This window comes from Astyanax mexicanus, chromosome 19 (genome assembly GCF_023375975.1).
Source record: "Astyanax mexicanus isolate ESR-SI-001 chromosome 19, AstMex3_surface, whole genome shotgun sequence".
Classification (NCBI taxonomy): Eukaryota; Metazoa; Chordata; class Actinopteri; order Characiformes; family Acestrorhamphidae; genus Astyanax; species Astyanax mexicanus.
In genome coordinates, this window is record NC_064426.1 from 11,773,990 (window position 1) to 11,794,599 (window position 20,610).

The 20,610-nt window shown below is 36.8% G+C and overlaps 2 protein-coding genes across 2 annotated transcripts; both read left to right on the forward strand.

The window, feature by feature from the left end:
* The first annotated feature begins 1,913 nt into the window (after window positions 1-1,913).
* cant1a (calcium activated nucleotidase 1a) lies at window positions 1,914-12,898 on the forward strand. Its single transcript, XM_007241614.4, has 4 exons — window positions 1,914-2,004; window positions 3,912-4,574; window positions 10,895-11,098; window positions 12,155-12,898. Exons 2-4 carry the CDS (start codon window positions 3,935-3,937, stop codon window positions 12,523-12,525), a joined length of 1,215 nt encoding a protein of 404 aa, XP_007241676.1. The 5' UTR covers window positions 1,914-2,004; window positions 3,912-3,934; the 3' UTR covers window positions 12,526-12,898.
* A 1,194-nt stretch (window positions 12,899-14,092) lies between these two features.
* On the forward strand, window positions 14,093-17,573 carry LOC103035820 (myeloid-associated differentiation marker homolog). Its single transcript, XM_007241616.4, has 2 exons — window positions 14,093-16,329; window positions 16,414-17,573. The coding sequence occupies exon 2, from the start codon at window positions 16,462-16,464 to the stop codon at window positions 17,308-17,310; it is 849 nt and encodes a 282-aa protein (XP_007241678.1). The 5' UTR covers window positions 14,093-16,329; window positions 16,414-16,461; the 3' UTR covers window positions 17,311-17,573.
* Window positions 17,574-20,610: the final 3,037 nt, after the last annotated feature.

Sequence of the window (20,610 nt, forward strand, 5' to 3'; positions counted from 1 at the left end):
AATTAAGTTACAACACTATATATATATATATATAATGTATATATGTATGTATATATGTATATATATATACTATATACACAAAAATAATATCTTTTAAAAGTGTATTGTCGGGACTTCAAGTGGTCCAGTGGACTAAGGCGCTGCCACTGTGATTGGGAGATCGCTGGTTCATGCAGCTTTGCTATCAGCTGTCAGAATTCTGAAAGAGCACAATTGGCCTTGCTCTCTGGGTGGGTAGATGGTGCTCTCCACATCACTTCAAAGGGTGATGTCTGCAGCACAAAGCATCTGTGAGCTAATTTATCAGGACCAAGTCGCTGTGCGTTTCTCCAAGAGCTCTGTAATGCTACTCGGCAATGCTGCAATCACAGCAGTACGAAAGGAGGCAGAGTCTGACTTCACATGTATCAGAGGAGGCGGGCGCTAGTCTTCACACTCCTGATGTGTTGGGGCATCACTAGTGATAGGGGGAGTCCTAATGAGTGGGTTGGGTAATTGGCCGTGTAAATTGAGAAAAAATGGGATAAAAATTCTAAATAAAAAAATTTATTTAAAAGGGTGCAATTGCTAATTTTATTATGCTTTTACAATATGCTATGATATTATCAGTGTGTCTCTGGCAGTTGTTTAAAAAAAGTTATGACACCATTTACTGGCAGCATTATTTAAGTTTTGAATATTAATCTTAGTAGAGTACAGCTAAATGAGCAAAACTGCTATTTGTTTCTGGTTTAACAGACAAAGTTACAAATTTTTCTGTATTCAATTATGACTTAACACAAAATTGGGCTTTCTACAAAAGCATACTTTTGTTCACAGTGATTGTGATGGGAAACAGTTGGCTTTTAAAGTAATCCCTCAAAAAGCAACATTACAGGAAAATGACTGTATAAAACTAGGTTGTACGCACACTTGATAGGTAAAGGATGCTTTTTAAAATTTAAGTATATTAATATTAAATCAATAAAAATGCAGGGTTTATATTAGGTTCTGTTTTCTTTTTTCTGTTCGTTTACCTTTTTGTTCTCTTCCTATATTCTTTTCTGATCATAATTAGTATATATTAGTGATGTAATTTGTTGAATCAACTGTTAGCTGCAACTAAACATTATAACTATAATAATATAAGATAATTATTATATCAACAAATGCAGATATATGCCGTTCTTTTCCTTTTAACTGCGCAAAAGGACTATGCGCGCATTGTGCGCAGTAATGATATTAATAAAACATGCTCTTGTTTCAACCCCGAGAGTGCGGAAGTATAAACGTTCATGCCACAGGATTCGATACCGACCCGAACACAGACCCCGAACCAGAGCCAGGACCCGAACACAGAGCCAGGACCCGAACACAGACTCCCGAACCAGAGCCAGTACCCGAACACAGACCCCGAACCAGAGCCAGGACTCGAACACAGACCCCGAACCAGAGCCAGGACCCGAACACAGACCCCGAACCAGAGCCAGGACTCGAACACAGACCCCGAACCAGAGCCAGGACTCGAACACAGACCCCGACCAGAGCCAGGACTCGAACACAGACCCCGAACCAGAGCCAGGACTCGAACACAGACCCCGAACCAGAGCCAGTAACCGAACACAGACCCCGAACCAGAGCCAGGACCCGAACACAGAGCCAGGACCCGAACACAGACTCCCGAACCAGAGCCAGTACCCGAACCAGAGCCAGGACCCGAACACAGACCCCGAACCAGAGCCAGGACTCGGACACAGAGCCAGGACCCGAACCAGAGCCAGGACTCGAACACAGAGCCAGGACCCGAACACAGACCCCGAACCAGAGCCAGGACTCGGACACAGAGCCAGGACCCGAACCAGAGCCAGGACTCGAACACAGAGCCAGGACCCGAACCAGATCCAGGACTCGAACACAGAGCCCGAACCAGAGCCAGGACTCGAACACAGAGCCCGAACCAGGACCAGGACCCGAACCAGAATCCGCAGCAGCAGCAGCAGCAGCAGCTCTGACCGTTCAGAACAGGTAAGCTTTACCAGGCGCGCGGTGTTCCGCTCCGGGCTGAGGGTCGGTATAGCTAAATCTGTGAGACAGTCAGGAGGAGTCGCTCAGGCTGGATATTAATGTATAACTATCTCCATATGTCTGACAAACCAGCAGTTCTGTCTTTTAAAGACCCATTTAACAGCTTGAATATATAAATATTAGCACAACGCAGAGAGGCCCTTGCTAACATCACATCGAGAATAAAATCAGAAAACCATTATGTATGTGCGATTTCGAAATGATTAAAAACATTACAAGTTACATTTTCCTCCGTTTTATACAAATTATTAGTAAGAAGTTACGTATCTCGATCATATCGCGAACTATTGTATTCTTTTAATGTGCTTTCTAAGTCTAAGTACTAATATTATGAAATAATTGTTTATTAGTTTTATGTGATTTCATATTTTTTTGTTAATTACTTTGAGAAACATAATTTGAGAAAATGGAAAAGAAAATGAAAAAAGCCTAATGTTAATGTCCAGGAGTGGCATCAACTTCTCTTGGCTTGGTGGCATTTTTCAGAAAGGCATCATAAAATCACATGCTGCATTTATTAACGTTACATAGGCCAGCTTCATTTGTGCACCGCACCGCTTGATTTGGGGCACCTTGTGCGTCTCGAAACACCCAAAAGTCACGTAGAACGTCTCTTAATTAATTATGGGTGTGTTTTTGGCTTAATGTGAAATAAATCGGTCTGATTTTCATTTGCCACTTCTTTAAGAGCCAGGTGCGCTCTGGTGGATTGGTATTTTAACGGCAGGAATATGGAATGTTAAAACAACGTACACAGGGCTGCACGATATTAGGAAATTTGCCAAAATATGGGCAAAGGTCAACATGTAACATGAGAAACTGTGTGAATTTGTCCTTATGTGCAGGAAAAGACAAAAAAGTAATTTGATAAAGCAGAAAACATTAATGTGACCTTTTTGCGTGTACATGACAATATTGATGCTGAAATAATACATGGTGCAGCTCTTAACTCAAGTATAGGTTTTCAGGCTAGTTATAGTGTGTAGCTAAACACAATTTCAACACTTTCGTTTCACACTAATTTTAACACCATTCACCATTATTACAAAAAGAATATAAGTGGATCAGAATAAAACTTCAAATTTTACTAAACAGGACAAACTATTATTATAAAATTAGGTTTTTAAATTCTCAGTATGTTTGAATATGCACAACTTTTGTTACATAATTAATTTTGTTACATCTTCACAAATGTACAGTTATTACAATGAATAATTCATCCTGACTATTGACACTGCATTGAATCAGGAAAATTTAATTGACAATTTAATGACTTTTTAGATTCCCTTTTAGGAATAAAGTGTAATTAATGAAACCATGTTCAAAAAAATAAAAATAAAATAATATCATGACCTGATTTTAAAAGGCAACAGATAAAGTTTATTTAATGCCTCATTGACAGGTTGCAATCAGATTTATCTGATTGCAAGATCCTGCTGTACCTGTTCTTGCTATACTCTTCCTGCTTTTTTCTGCTTTCTTATTGGCTACCAATAGCCACTCCTAAATTCAAAGTCAACAATGTACCTTTCTAAGAAAAGGTCCTAGTAATGGGAAAGGTAGAAACTAGACATGTGACTGCCTTCTTGTTGTGGTCAGAATTGGATCTAAATTAATGTGGTAATAATTTAAATTTGGTTATGGGTCTGTATTGGTTTGTTTAAATTAATAATGTTAAAGTATGATTTATGAATGTAGTTTTTTTAGAAAACTGATTTTATGTTACTGATGAGTTACGTAGTCAGTGTATTGAAGCTTGAGAAAACAGTGCTGTGTATTCCATGTAAAAATGTTAACTGTTGTATTGTTTGTATATGATGCCCAATATTGTCCTCTTCTCTCTTTAGGTCTGGCTGCCTGTCATTCCTCCATGCCTGTTTCTCCAGGCTATGCCCGTCTGGATCAAAATGAGCCTATGAAATCTTTGCGCATTTCAGTAGGAGGGCTTCCAATGCTGGCCTCCATGACCAACCCCACAGACCCCCGCTTCCATATCAAATGGAGAGCCATAATCCTGGTAGTGACTGTAATAATGCTTGTCCTACTCATCTATATGCAGCTGGCACCTGTTCACTCACAGCCCAGGGGCAGATACGTCTGGAGGTTAAACCACCCTGAGACTGCAGATGAGGATCTGTATAATGACACTTATCCCCTTAGTCCTCCTGAGCGTACCTCACGTGGCACACGTTATCGCATCTGTGTTATTGCTGATTTGGACACAAACTCGCGCAGTGAGAAGAAGCTGACCTGGTTTAGCTACATGCGAAAAGGCCACTTACTGGTGTCAGAAAGTGGAGACAAAGTGGCAGTAGAGTGGGATCCAGACAGAGTGGTGCTGGAAAGCCACCTGGCTGAGAAAGGACGAGGCATGGAGCTTTCAGAATTAGTAGTCTTTAATGGAAAGTTGTATAGTGTGGATGATCGCACAGGTGTGGTTTACCACATCAACAGAAATAAGGCAGTGCCATGGGTTATACTGCCAGATGGAGATGGCACCATTTCTAAAGGTATGTTTCTAATTCTTAGTTTAAGCACTAAAATGCATGTTAATTTACAATGGTTGGTGAATTAATAATAATTATAATAATAATAATGGGTAGAAATATTTTTTTGTACAAATATAGCTAGCCACATTACAGGTGAGTTAAAACCTAAGATGATATTATTGTACTGATAAAGATATACAGTAATATACAGTCCCTCCAAACATACTGAAACATTGAGGCCAAGCAGGTAAAATGTATGCTCTATAGAGTTTAAATCATAAGATTGAGGTCAGTCAGAAGCCTTCCATTTTTTGCCCATGATCAACCTTTTGTAGTTTGTTTTGCATTATTATCTTGCTGCCAGTGATGTCAGTAACTCTAATCTGACCCTTTTTTTCAGTAACGAGTAATCTAACGCGTTACTATTTCCAATCCAGTAATCTGATTAAAGTTACTTATTTAAGTCACTGTGCGTTACTCTCTCTCTCTCTCTCTCTCCACCTCATTTCCTCCACACACACACACTCACCCCAATCACACGCGTCTCGCTTTCTCCCCTGTCTCTCTCTCTCGCGCTCGGCGTGTCTTTAGTTTCCGCCCGTTTTCGTTTTCCGCCAGTTCTCGGCGCCCTATCTCTTTATTAAAGCGTTTTTTTTTTGCGGCCGCGTCCCAATTCACTGGCCAGGGCAGCGGTCTGCCACAAATTTGATTGGCAGAGGAGAGCATTTAAAGATTTTACACCACACCTGATTGGAAGTTCACTGTGGCGCAGAGCGCACATACCGTAAAGACAAGAAAAGTTCCGGTGCTTTAAATGAACGCTGTCAGAATTAAATCCTTCTCAGTAGTTGGGTCCAGTATGGGTCCGTATTGGACAACGTCTGGGTCCGGACCCGGACCGCAGTCTGCAAATATGTGATCCCTGGTCTAGACCATATACACGGTTCTGTTTTATAAAACCACTCCCTGCTGCCCTGCAGAGAACAACAAGTTCAATGTTCAGTTTTACAGTGTTAAATATGTCAGGTCGAGAAAGACTTTCTTTATTTTATATACTTTTTTATAAAAACAAGTATTTATGTTTAGTAAAATCAAGAAAGACCATATTTTACTTTTTATAAAAAAATATTTATGTTAATTTTTTTTATTTTTATAAAAAAACTTATTTTTTTAGGCAATAGTTCAACTTAATAGAGATAAATTGTTGCTGTTAAAAATGCATTTTCCAATAAAGGGAGTATTGGCAAAACTGGTTATAATGTTTATGTTAAGGCAGCGGGAGGTGGTGTCTGCAGCTGCTGAAAGTAACTAATAAAGTAACTTGTAAAGTAACTTAGTTACTTTTAAAATCAAGTAATCCATAAAGTAACTAAGTTACTTTTTAAAGGAGTAATCAGTAATCAGTAATCGGATTACTTTTTCAAAGTAACTATACCATCACTGCTTGCTGCATGATGATGGATCTCCCAAACAGTTTGGATGGATTTGGACTGTGAAGCTCCATTTGCACTGATCTTGCTCATTTACAGTAATATTGTAAATGAGCAAGATCATATATTGTAAAAGGATAATTACCAAGATTGGCCAAGACAGGCCTTCAGTAGCCCCTATAATGCCCATGTAACCCATATTAAATAAATATATGGAGCTACTAAAACCTCATATATAATTTAGAAGTGCAGTTGCATGGAGCATCCAAAAGAGGGCCATATTGGCTGTGTCTGTAGTGGTAAAAGAAGAGGTTTCTTTTGTTTTTTTTTTCTTCTTTTTTAAATGGGACAGCCTCATACAAAAATATTCAATAATGCCCCTTAATTATTGAATATTGATATATAGTAAGGCTAATACGCTGTTATTATGTCAGTAATACAGCTGTAAACCCTGAAGAGAAGCAGTTTCCAGTGAGTGTTTTTAGAGCTGTGGTGAGTCAGAGCAGAAGCTCCGGTGTTCTGCTAGTTTAGCTAATCTCTGATAGGAGAGAATTCACCTGCTGTGTTTAATTTTAGATGTTTTGGAAGAGAAATGAGGGAAATAATAATCAATCAGTAGAAATGCTCTAAAGTAATATTTAATGCCGATGCTAATCACTAGCAAATGCTAACTACTAGCCAACGCTAATCGTTAGCTGATGCTAATCGCTAGCAAATGCTAACTACTAGCCGATGCTAATCGCTAGCCGATGCTAATCGCTAACCAATGCTAACTGCTAGTCGATGCTAATTGCTAGCTAGTGCTAATCGCTAAGCTAAGGCTGGTCAGTTATTTAAAGCATTGCTAACAGTGTGAAGCCTTAAAGAGGCAGTACATGAGTTCAGATGACTTTATACATTGTGTTGGTTTAATGTATATGCTTTAATTTTATATAATGTAAATAGGTTGTTAGAAACAGAATAATTTACTTTTCTGCTTTATTGTGTAGATAGAGAATGAGTTGGGAAATTCCTGTGATGGTGAATCACAGACATTTAGATCCATAACTTCTGAACCATAAGGCCTGATCCCAGGATTCTTTTAGACTTTCTAAACCATGCGCGCGTGCTTGGACCGCTAGTTGCCGCTTTCGGCTGTATTTCTCTTTGAAGTTGATAATGTTTTCTTTCTTTACATTATTCATTTTGCTCATTGTGTTTTTATTATCACTATGCTTATTGTAGTATCACAGCTGAAATAGTAAGCATGGGTATATTTCACACTTTTATTTGCAAATAAATATGAAATGTATGAAGCATGTTATGTTTTTGTTTTATGTAACTAAAATGTCAGTATATATGTTCATACAGGTTTGTTGAAAACGATGGCTACTGATGTTTTGGAACCACGTTATGTTTTACCCACACGTTAACATTTGAGTAAAGTGGCCATTCAAACCTGTATAGAGATGTGAAGCACCGTGTCGCAATAAACTAAGCTACATCTAATGATAATAAAGAATGTAATGTACTGTTAAGTCTATATAATATAAACACTAATATTTAAATAATGGAAGTTTAAGTGTTCCTTGTATAATTACAACATTTCATATTTAAATGACAATTTCTATTGTAACTGAAATTTCTCTAAATGAATCAATTTTTAATAAAAGCGGTACCTTGTAAATCGGAATCGAATCGAAATGGGAAATCAGTGATGATACCCACCCCTAATCGTAAAGTCCCTAGAGATACCCACCCCTATTGGAGATTCATAGCCTATAATATGAATTGGCTATGTGGGTAGGTAGTAGGTGCACAATGTGTATCTCAAATGATGAGGGGCGGCACATCTCATCAGGGTTGAATGATATGGGAAAAATATCAATCAATCAACCTCATTTACAGTGTTGCCGAGCATTTACAATACAAAAGAGATTGAAAACATTAAATAGAAATTTAGAAAAAATAAGGAACAAAATTGTAAAAAAAAAAAATAATAATAATAATTTTAAATTTGAATATAGATGAATCAAATCTGTTTGCATGGTTGTATTGAACATGTTGACATTCACAGTGAGGGGGAGGGAGGGAAAGTATGTGAATCCCTAGACTAATTACGTTTCTAAGATCTAATTGGAGCCAGGATGTGATGAGATGTGATTGGATGTGTTGGTTAAAGCTTCCCTGCCCTATAAAACACACACCAGTTTAGAGTTTGTTGTTCTTAAGAAGCATTGCTTGATGTGAATCATGCCTCGCACAAAAGCGCTTTGAGAAGATCTACGTTCAAGAATTGTCCACTTGCATGATGCTGGAAAGGGTTACAAAAGAATCTCTAAAATACTTGATGCTCATGTGTTCACTGTAAAACAGACGGTTTATAAATGGTATTCTGTTCCTAAAATGCTTTTCCAAAGTCGGGATAAAATCATAAGAGTCTGTCTAGAGTCGAGCTGCAGTCGAGTCGTGGTCGAGTCATCTGGATCGTTCAGTATAAGCTGGTCACGACTGAAAGTTTTAGTCAGTCGGGGTTCGCGTTCTGGCGCTCTGATAAAATCTGTCAGGTGGCGAGTTCTGCAGGTAGAGAGGTGAGGTGGGGGCTTGTTACAGAGAGAGAGAGGAGCTGACTGCTGGAGGGAAGGAGGGGCCTTTTAAAGAAACAGTGCACAATATCTCTTCTTTAGGAGTAGAATATACAAAAACATTCTTTACTGCAAATTAATTTTTAAAATTAGTAGTTTTTATTCTTATAAAGTTTCCAGTCCTTCGGAGAAAGAAAGTACCATTTCAAGTTTAAATCTCTATAATATCTAACCAGTGAAAGGGAGCAGTTTAAAATTTTACATTGTGATTCTAAACATTTTAAAGCAAAAATATAGAGCTGCAAAAACACTTAATTTATATAAACATTTCATTTTATGGATCTGAAAATAAAGAATTAAAATAGAAAATCTAAAAAAGCACCGAAAAAATTTCCTGTTTTTTATTTACTTTTTTTTTTTTTTTTTTTTTTTTTTTTTTACCATATTTTGACCATTCAATTGAATAATTTTAAGTGTTTTCAATTAATTCTGTAAGGTTTGTAAGTAATATATATTCATAAAATTGCCTCTGAAGTATTTAATAAAAAGTCTTAAAATTTGAGTATGTAATTTCTGGCAGAAATTGGTACAATTAGGGTTGGAGCCTAAGAGGTTAAAGCTGTGTTTTTGTGTCTACAGCTCTGTGTAATCTATAATTTAACCATTCAAATGTTTTATGACCTGATTTCTAGAACAAAACTTTAAATGTAAAATATTTACAGTCACATACCTATAATAGAAATATACGTTACACATATAAGTATATTTCACATTCAAACTATTACACAACTGGTTACTAAATGTTTTATTTTGTAGAAGTTTATAGTTAATTTAAGGGAACTGATGAAAAAGCATTTACATTTACACCCTTTACATTTTAGTCAAGTTTTAGTCGACTATATTCTTATGATATTTAGTCGACTAAAACTAGACTAAAACTAAAAACATTTCAGATGACTAAATTATGACTAAAACTAAATGCCATTTTTGTCACAAGACTATGACTAAAACTAAATGAAAATTTGTTGTCAAAATTAACACTGCTATCCATCTTATTGTGCCACACTTTGTGTTAGGAATTGATATTATATTCATAGAGAATGCAGTCTGAAGTAATCTACTACTGTGGACACTTACTATGAAGTTTGCTAACCCAACATTACAACAGGCTATTTAATGTCATCTTAAAACATCCTCACTAATGTCAATACAGCTGTGCTTCATAAAGCAGAGGTTCGGATGCAGCCTGAAATGCTTTCATCTGCTTCACTGGAGCTTTGTAATGGAGCCATTACTCTGGGTAAAGACGTTCTCAGAATGGCCAGACCAGATGTATAGATGTTTGTGTGGACATTTTAAATTAAGCACCTTATATAGTTAAATGGAGAAGTATTCACAAGCACAAAATACGCATATGCTAATGCCATTGCTAATATAATATTCTTCATATTTCATGCTTTTAATGATAATATTTCCGTTGAGGAACATTGTTGTGGAATTGTCCCATATTTATTTTTAGCAGATTGGTAAATCTGTCTTACCAAAAATACTCTTTTATACAAAATTATGTCAGCAAGTTACAAATCATTAAGATGTTTTTATTAGTACCTTTCCCAGCCTTTTTTGTCCTGTTTTTTTTTTTTTTTGCCACTCTTTAAAATATTTTTTTTCAGCTTTTGTTTAGTTAGAAAAGCTTAATGTGCATTGTTAAATTTGAATTGTTAGTTGCGTGCTGTTCTAGGAATATATTGAGTTGGTTTATTGGCAGAAGATTTATAGAATGTATTATGTTAACAAAATATATTAGAATTGTCTATTCATTTAAAATATGTTATAACTGTTCTCTAATTATATACACTTATTATAGTGTTTATTTACATTATATTGTGTTGAGTTGTGTATTTAAACAATTATATTAATGTTTATGTAAAAGGTATTTTAAGAATATGTATTAACAGGTTTATAAACAATTATTAATTTATTGTATTGTACACAATACAATTATTGTATTGTACACATTGTACTGTTATACAAGACTATAAAAGAGAAGATAAAAATACATTTTAATAAATTAAATCGTCTTATACCTGCTCTGTTGTATTGCTTCTTAGCCTATTAGGATATTGTTGTAAGGAAAATGCGACTTTAGTTCATTTGATTTCGTGAATTGTTGTTTATCTCAGTAATCACACATTAAGACCTAGTTTGCATCTTGTGCTTCAAAATTGAATATTGTGCTCAAACAGAAAATAATGAGTGTGAGGTGTGCTGTCGTCACATGTCGTAACTGTCTGAACTCTGCCTTATCCCATCTCTCTCTCTCTCTCTCTCTCTCTCTCTCTGTCAGGTTTTAAGGCAGAGTGGCTTGCTGTGAAGGATGAGCACCTGTTTGTGGGTGGTCTTGGAAAAGAGTGGACCACCACTAGCGGAGAAGTAGTCAATGACAATCCTGAGTGGGTAAAAGTGGTGGGTTTCCGTGGAGACGTGCAGCACCAGAACTGGGTTTCAAAGTACAACACTTTGCGCAGTGCAGCTGGAATCAACCCCCCAGGTGTGTGTGTGTGTAAAGTACTGAAAGTATAAGTACAGCACTGTATTATTAGTGTAGTTATTACAGAAAGCAGAGTGAAAGGCAGAACGGGAGCAGTGAGGTCTTATAAGATCAGCTAGATCACAATTCTCTCAGTGAGGAGGAGCTTCATCAAACCCGGTGACGTGCAGAGCATCTACCGCTCTGGCTTTAGTGATAATGTGGGTCTAGAACGATTCCTAACATATTTATGATAAAGAAGGTACCAGATGAGTTTAGTATTATTGTAGCATTTTAGTACTTAAATACAGAAGTGAAGTAGTTCAACTTCATTAATATAACTCTCTGCTTTTAGATCATAATAAAGTGTATTGTGGAAATCATCAGCATTTAAGTAAATACCTATGTGTTTCATTTAAATGTGTCCTGTTTTCTGTACAATGTGTGGAATGTTAAATAACAATATTTTGCATTTAAACGCTGCATCCAAAAGCCTAAACCTAAACTGCAGCTGAAAAACGTTAAAATCCTTGACTGCAAGAAAAAGTTGTTATATTATGTTATATATATATAGTTGAATAGTGTTATTTGTTTATTTTTTTCATTGTGTCCTTTCGGCACTGAGACTTTACTAAAGAGATTTTATTTAGGATAACTTTTGATGTGTGGTTAGCTCCAGTGTGTCGGAAACTGAGGTAGTTAAAATTTTCAAGGGATTGAAGAGATGAAGGGAAGAGGTGATAACAGCAAGCTTCCCTTGTGCAGACACTGGTTTAGGAAAAAGAATGCATGTTCCAACCATCATAGTTGGTTTATGTAGCAACACACAGAGCTGTAAGGACTTTTGCTCGTGGACTAAATGTCTAAAAAATTATCTAAATATAAAAAGTCCTGAGGAAGGTCTGTCCTACCTCAACTTTGGGACACAAACATTTTTTTTCTTTTAATTCCAATTGAGTAAAAAATATTTTCTCGTTAAATGCACCATGTGCCATGTGACCTTTTTTCACAAGATCTAGGGGTTTAATGTGCTTTGTTTGAAAAAATTAAACTCTTCTATTTACTTGTTCTTCTAAGGCTATCTCATCCATGAGTCTGCGGCCTGGAGTGACACTCTTCAGCGCTGGTTCTTCCTTCCTCGTCGTGCTAGTGCAGAGCGCTATGATGAGACAGCTGATGAGCGGCGTGCCACCAATCTCATGCTGTGCTGCTCTGCAGCCTTTACAGACATTGTAGTCAGCCAGGTGGGACCATTTAATCCTACACACGGATTTTCCTCTTTCAAGTTTATACCAAACACGGATGACCAGATCATAGTTGCCCTAAAGTCTGAAGAGGTTTCAGGGAAGATAGCATCCTACATCATAGCTTTTACTTTGGATGGCCGTATATTGCTACCTGAAACAAAGATTGGTGATGTGAAATATGAAGGACTTGAATTTATTTAAAACCGGAAGGATGATCCAGGAACATTAACTCAGTATAGTACTGTTTGTTCTCATGTTTGTGTGGTAGGAGGACCTTTGTGGACTCTTTCTAGACAACATGCGTACTGAAGCATTCAGTGGAAAGTAATGTTGGGTGTTATTTATTTAGAGACAGAATGTTTTTTTTTATTGTTCATTTTTATACAGTTGCCCTGCTTTCCACCTTTGTGGTCTTTTTGTTCTAGGTTTGTTCTATACTGGTGAAGTGAATGTAACTGAGCAAAATTAACACAAAATGCAGTAAAAGTCATGCACATACACCTACTTCTGATATTTGTACTGTACTGACTGATTGTGCCAAAGGTATTTTTTACATGAAATAATCTAAACAGTTGTCTTGTCTCTTGGTTGGCTTTTTGAATGTGTAATTTTGCAGTATCTCTAAAAAAAAGACAAAACCTTATTCTAACAAAGTATCAGTTTCATAGAATCAGACACAGTATTCAATCAGTTTTAAGGCAAAGCATATCTCTTAGCTTTTTTTCAATGAGATAAAACAACCACTGCACAAACATAAATATTTTTGCCGTTTATGCATGCCTTGAAGATCAAAAACATGTTAAGGCTTCTACAGTTAATTGGATTGGATCATTGCTTGCATCATAAAACAGGACTTGAGGTCTAAAAGATTAAGATTTTATGTCTAGACAGTATTTTCCATACATTGGAACCATTTAATTATCTGTATTTTGTCCTCAGCCGGAAAGGTGTTAATAATGACTGGAGTTTGAGTTAAAAGTAAAAAAAGAAATGAATATAGCAGCTTCAGACAAGACAAGGTTTACTGCTGGCTCCTTTAAAAGAATTGTGGAGAGCAGCTCGTTCCAGATGCTGAAGCCGGGTTAAAAATGCTGATGAGCGGGTTGTTCCAGGTGTTAAAGTCAGCTTAACAGTGCTGGGGAGTGGCTCGTTCCAGGCGCTGAAGCCAGATTAACACTGTTTGAATTTAAGCAAAGCTAACTATACTGCTGTTCTTCTTTCACACACTCCTCTGTCTTTACTTTCTGAATCAGGCTGTTTTGTATTAGGTTAGTCACTCACAAAACCTGGAGATATCAACTAATAGCATTCACATCAGGGAAATGACTCTGACCCCACCCCCAAACTGTCAAAATCACCCTTTTCTACACTGGCGCGTAAAAGCTTCCCTGGAGCTTTTCACTTTTGTGAAAAGTATATTTTATTTCCAGGCCAAAAAAAAAAAAAATTGATTGGGTGGTTCTGCCTGTAATATAACAGGTAGCCTAGGTCTATAGCATTGGGTGTGTTTTTGCGGTGATTGATTAGCTGTTGATTTTGCTGTATAATATTTTGTTTATGATCCTGATTGATTGTATGGTATGTGCTACATTAGCTGGTAAACAAGAAAGACACTGTAATTAGCCTGCACTGTACTAGTTCTCTTTATACCCTGAAAAAACTTGACCCTCTTGTATATTGTCATTGTATTTTTTACACCCTGCTTAAGCTGATAAAGAAGATGACTGCAAACTTGCATGTAGAAATGTAATCAAAAGAAAATTGCAAAAACTATAAGTTTTGAAAACTATAATGTTTTGAGCTCAGTTTCTGACTGGAACTGGTACTGAAGCTAGATCTAGTTCTTATATTACAGAGAAATAATGTAATCTTTACCAAGGGCAATGGGTTGTTTCCTCAAGAAGCAAAAAAAAAAAAAAAAAAAAAAAAAAAACAGAATATTAAGGGCATTGGCTTTCTCTGAAAATGTTTAGGTCAGAGTGTAATTTAATTTTCTGAAACTATTCTTTAGTTTAGAATACATATAATTAAACTTAATTAAGCCTCAATTAAACCTACTATGTGTCATAGGTTGGATATCCTCCTAGTTCAGTTAGAAACTTAATTAAAAAAAAGTAGTAGTTAGAAACGTAATTTCAAACATAAGCTACTGAAATTAAGTAATACTTAAAAATCTTTGTTCAGGGTTATATTTCCTATAGGACTGCTTGTAACTAGGAGATAAATATGACATAAAATATACAAAATAAACAAAATAAACAAGACATCATCATGTACTTATATGTGTACTGTACATGAACTAGACAAACTTAATATGATGATACCGAAGGACTTTTTATGTATTTGCCCTCTGTTAGTAACTGAAAAAAGGAAAAACTTTTTTTTTCCGGAATAGTTTCTGACCAAAACCACTTGAAGAGAATAGTTGTTTTTAATGCTTTGCAGTACAAAGGATCAAACAAAACATAAAACAGAACCTGCAGTGAGACCCAGTGACCAGGAGAAACTCTCCTCAGAGCGGGAGGAAGAAACCGCGGCAGGAACCAAAGTTGATCATTGGCAACAGGACTTGACCAGTTCAGTTCTTAGTGCCGCTTGATTTGCATTCTCATTGGTTGGAAAAACCACGATTAACCTGTGGAATAGAGCTAAATTAGAAGGAAAACATGGGGACACCTCTGTTCCTTACAAGTGTTGCAAAATGCGCCTTTTAATCTGATACGCCTTATTTTTTAAAATAGACCAGAAAATAGGTGTTTATTGATAGTGTGTCTTATAATACAGTGCGCCTTAAATATGAAATTTTGATGGTTTAGCTGGTCTATTAACCTAACCAGCTTGAACTTGATTTTTGTTTTTTACAAGTTTACAAATATTTTCACTGCCTGCAGTGGTTTATCACCTTTTGTGTGCATGTGAAAAGGCATGCATATACCTGACTTTGTGAACTAAAATCTAAAAGACTAAAATCAAGTTTAAGTTCAAGTGAATGTGTTACAAAGATTTCCACCCCATAAATATTTTCTTTATGTGTGAAAACGCACTCCCAGAAATCATTTGCACAAAAATAATTAAAAAGGAATAAAAAAAATCTGAATGGAAATATTTTGTGTGTGATAAAAAGCATGTTTAGACTTAGACATGTAACATACTACAAAATTATTTAAGATAGAAGAAGAATTTTACAAAAAGCCAACACCTGCCTTGTCTGTAGTAGACTCCCTTTCTTTCATTCTGTGTCAGTGCAAATGTAGCATGAATGAATGATACATGATTTTATCTTTCAGATGTAACTTTACATCATAAATTAAGGAAGAAATATAAGTGAATTTTCTTATTTAGACATTGCACAAATAACAAAAACAACACTTCATATTTAGGGAAATTTAATTAATTATTTAAGTAAGAGAAAAGAGAATATTGTGCCTTAACAACACATGGCTGAAAGTGCAATCAAATAATTATTATTGACATCCAGTGTACGCTTGGGTCAATAAACTAAGCATAGTTAGAGCAAAGTATGTAATTAATATTTTCAAATAAGAAACTATTAAAATGATATTTTATCCATGACTGTCTTTAACTGTCTGGGAAACTGCCCCTTAAAAGTTTTGGTTCCTAACAATAAATCATTTTAGTGACTCATAACAGTGAAAAGATGGAAGGATGTATTTAGATCTATTTAGAGGACCCATTGTCATCACTGACTGTAAAACAAGTGATTTGCACAACTCTGAAACTGGAAACTGTAAGGCTAACCTTTAGAACTACACCTTATTCTTATCTGCATGTATAAAGAAAAGGCAGTAAAAACAGTCATTCAAATATTTTATTGGTGGCTGTCCTACAAACAGATGACCATTTGCGGAACAGCTTCTGATAAGGTATCAGTCAGAGGGCACAGTCAACAGAACGCCCTTCTCTGGATTCCTGTGGAGATCTATTTCTGTGGGAGGATTGTGTGAGGGAGAAACAGACACAACTCAAGACACAACAGAAGAAGTGGTAAGTAACTATTTACACTCTATTAGGATGCTGTGTGAGTGAAAATAAAACATTCTATTAATTATTCTATTAAATTATCAACAGAAAGAGAAGAAGAATAGTTTAAGAAGGCCAGCAATTGAAGAAGAGATCATGGTTACGTTGGACACCCGTTCCGTGACTGTGCCAGTTGGCATTGTAAGGATATTGGAGGTTGTGCTCTCCTGCGTGTGTTTCAGCCTTGTGGCCTCTGTGGAACACTTGAACTCCTCCCACTGGGCCTGGTGCATGTTCACCTGGTGCTTCTGCTGCTTCATGACCCTTTTCATCCTCATTTTGGAATTCACCAGCCTCAACGTTAAAATGCCAATTTCCTGGGATGACTTTACTACTGCTTTTGCCATGCTGGCTACACTCATGATGTTTGCTGCCTCAGTCATCTACCCCACCTTCAATGTTTGCGCTAGTTGTTCTCGGCAAATTGCTGCTACGGCCATGTCCTGCTTTTGTTTTATTGTGTATGCTGTGGAGGTAGGACTAACCCGGGCAAAGCCTGGTGAGATCAGTGGCTTCCTGTCCACAGTTCCAGGCTTGATGAAGGTCCTGGAAGCCTTTGTTGCCTGCATAATCTTCATCTCTTTGGATGCAGGCAGATACAGCCGCTTCCCCGGATTGCAATGGTGTGTGGCAGTTTACTCACTCTGCTTCATCTTTGCTCTCCTTATCATCATCCTCACCATCTGCAGACTGCTGTCTCTGTGCCCTTTTCCGTTTGACAAGGTGCTTACTGCTTACAATATGCTGGCTGTTATTATGTACATGACAGCAGTAGTCATATGGCCACTTTACAGTTTCCAAGGAAATCAAAGACCAGCAATCTGCAACCATTGTTCCTGGGACAACCTAGTTGTAGTGTCCTTTATGACTTGCGTCAACCTCATTGTCTATATTGTGGACACATGTTACTCGGTGCGCTTAGTATTCTTTATTACACCTGCTTAACCAAGCCCACAGTGTGTCTGTTCGGTTACCTTTTTGTTTATACAAATTGTCTAAAATGAGTAAAATTAGTAAAGGTTTGTCTTTTTGTAATATAATTTCTTTGTAACATCTAACTGGTAAAGAACCTAATTGTTTTAGGTTCATCAAACATATGCCTTATTGTCTTATTTTCAACATATACATATCAAGCCATAATGTTTTCTAGTTAAAAAATAATTTGTGATTTTATTCACCATGACAAATAATAAATCAGTTACACTTTACTTTAATCTCTTGTTGTGTCATTAAATGGTCAAAGGTTACACACACACACACACACAGAGACCCATCAACCAAGGAAACTCCCAGGTACTACATTTTAGAGCAGATAAAATAGCAATAATGGGATAAATGAACAAGCACACATTTTTTTTGCCTTTACAAACATATTTTAACCAAGGGATATTAGGTCCAGTATTACGTGTTTAAATGCATGTATGTGAAAGCAAATGTAATGTTAGGACAATTACAGCTGGAAACATTTTTATTCTGGGGTCAAATTGGTACCAGCTTGAAATGCTTTGAACCCGTACCCCAGTTGCCTTAGAGCAACTGTTAGTACACTACTGCTAATTAACCTCTCATATTATTAGTCAGGGGAACCAGAAGGTACGTTTTTATTTTAGTTTGATAGTTTAGCTAACCTACCATCACAAACAACTTGATTAAGATGGTTGACCAGCGTGGCCAAGCTGGTTAATGACCTTGAACATAGTGGTCGATCAGTATGACTAGCATTAACAAAACAGCTTTGCCAGCTTGTTTACCAGCACAGAGAATGTTTAAACTTGGATAACTTTTCACTATAGCAAGAACCAGACATATCCGTATCGTATACCTAGAGTAAACAGCTAGATTCTTGGCAGGGAGGCAATGTTGGAATATTTTAAACTTTTCTGAGACAGACTACATATTTAAAAAAACAGGTGTCATAATTAGCATGTATAATTTATACATAAAAAAACACATACTTAAATTATGTGTTCAACAATGCTGTAAGTTCCAAAATTCTCTCTATAAACAATTGTCAGTAGGTACAAATGTGTCATGGTCTAAAAGAAGAATATACAACCCCTGGCAAAAAGTATGGAATCACCAGTCTTGGATGAGCACTCCTTCAGACATTTCATTCTGTAAAACAAACTCTGATCAAAAACATGATACAATAATAAGGTCATTCCAAAGTGCAACTTGTTGGCTTTCAGGAACACTCAAAGAAATGAAGAAAAAACATTGTGGAAGTCAGTGAATGTTACTTTTATTGACCAACCACAGGGAAAAAAATATGGAATCACTCAAATTGAAGGTAGAAAATAAGGACACACCCAGTCAATTTCCTTTCCCTAAATGGACACCTGCCTCAGATTAGATCTGCTCGTTAGTCTGCAGTTAAAAACACCTGCAGTCATGACACCTTGGAGGGCTGCTGGACGAATTAGAGTGGCAAGAACCATGGCTCCAACAAGAGAAATGTCTCTTGAAACAAAAGAGAGGATTGTGAAACTTCTTGAAGAAGGTAACTCTTCACGCATGGTTGCTAAAGATGTGGGCTGTTCACAGTCAGCTGTATCCAAGATATGGACCAAATACAAACAGCATGGAATGGTTGTTAAAGCCAAGCGTACTGGTAGACCGAGAAAGACATCAAAGCGTCAAGACAAGCAACTTAAGGCCATTTGTCTTGAAAACCGAAAAAGTACAACTAAACAGATGAAGCATAAATGGGAAGAAGCTGGAGCCAATGTATGTGACCGAACCGTAAGAAATCGCCTAAAGGAAATGGGATTTCAATACAGGAAAGCTAAAAGAAAACCATCATTGACACCTAAACATAAAAGAACAACACTGCAGTGGGCTAAGGAGAGGCAATCATGGACTGTGGATGACTGGATGAAAGTTATCTTCAGTGATGAGTCAAGAATCTGCATTGGACAAGGTGATGATGCTGGAACTTTTGTTTGGTGCCGTTCCAGTGAGATTTATGAAGAGGCCTGCCTGAAGAAAACAACCGAATTTCCACAGTCCTTGATGATATGGGGCTGCATGTCAGGCAAAGGCACTGGGGAGATGACCGTGGTTAATTCTTCTATCAATGCACAAGTTTACATTGACATTTTGGACAGTTTTCTCATCCCTTCAATTGAACAGATGTTTGGAGATAATGAAATAATTTTCCAAGATGACAATGCATCGTACCATAGGGCAAAAACAGTGAAGGCATTCCTTGGAGAAAGACACATTCAGTCGATGTCATGGCCTGCAAATAGTCCAGATCTCAACCCAATTGAAAACCTGTGGTGGAAATTGAAAAAAATGGTCCACAAGAAGGCTCCGACCTGCAAAGCTGATCTGGCAACTGCTATCAAAGAGATTTGGCACCAAATTGATGCAGAATACTGTTTGTCACTCATCAAGTCCATGCCTCAGAGACTGAAAGCCGTTATAAAAGCCAAAGGTGGTGCAACTAAATACTAGTGATGTATTTTGAATCATCTTTTGTTTATCTGTTTTTCATGATTCCATACTTTTTTCCTCAGAATTGAGTGATTCCATATTTTTTTCCCTGTGGTTGGTCAATAAAAGTAACATTCACTGACTTCCACAATGTTTTTTCTTCATTTCTTTGAGTGTTCCTGAAAGCCAACAAGTTGCACTTTGGAATGACCTTATTATTGTATCATGTTTTTGATCAGAGTTTGTTTTACAGAATGAAATGTCTGAAGGAGTGCTCATCCAAGACTGGTGATTCCATACTTTTTGCCAGGGGTTTTACTAAGGTGAAATAAGGTAAAAGATCAAATTTTCCATAAATTAGGCTGGGTGGTATATTGCTATTTAACACATCTCAACAAAAGATTTTAAAGATTCTGTGACCAGCTATGCACAAAAACAATTCAAATAACAGTGTACCTTTTTGCCCCCATGCTTCACTAAAACAGTACAAAGTGGGGCAGTAAAGGTACATTTCCAGTCACACATTTAGACTCACTACTCAAATTTCATGAGAAGCACTGTGAAATGTAAAAATTATCGACCGTCCTGCTTAAGCAATATACTCTGTTATCTGTCTGTGAGCTAAAGCAGGACCACCCTATACACTCACTATTCACACTGCATTATTCACGCTTCCACAAATGAAAAAAAGATCCCTCTTCTCCCCCTTAGTGACAGGCCGTGTCCAAATTTTGTAAACACTAATACCTAGGTATATACTCTATACGTATCTTTATAGTATGGGTTTGACAGTACTCAAAATATTAA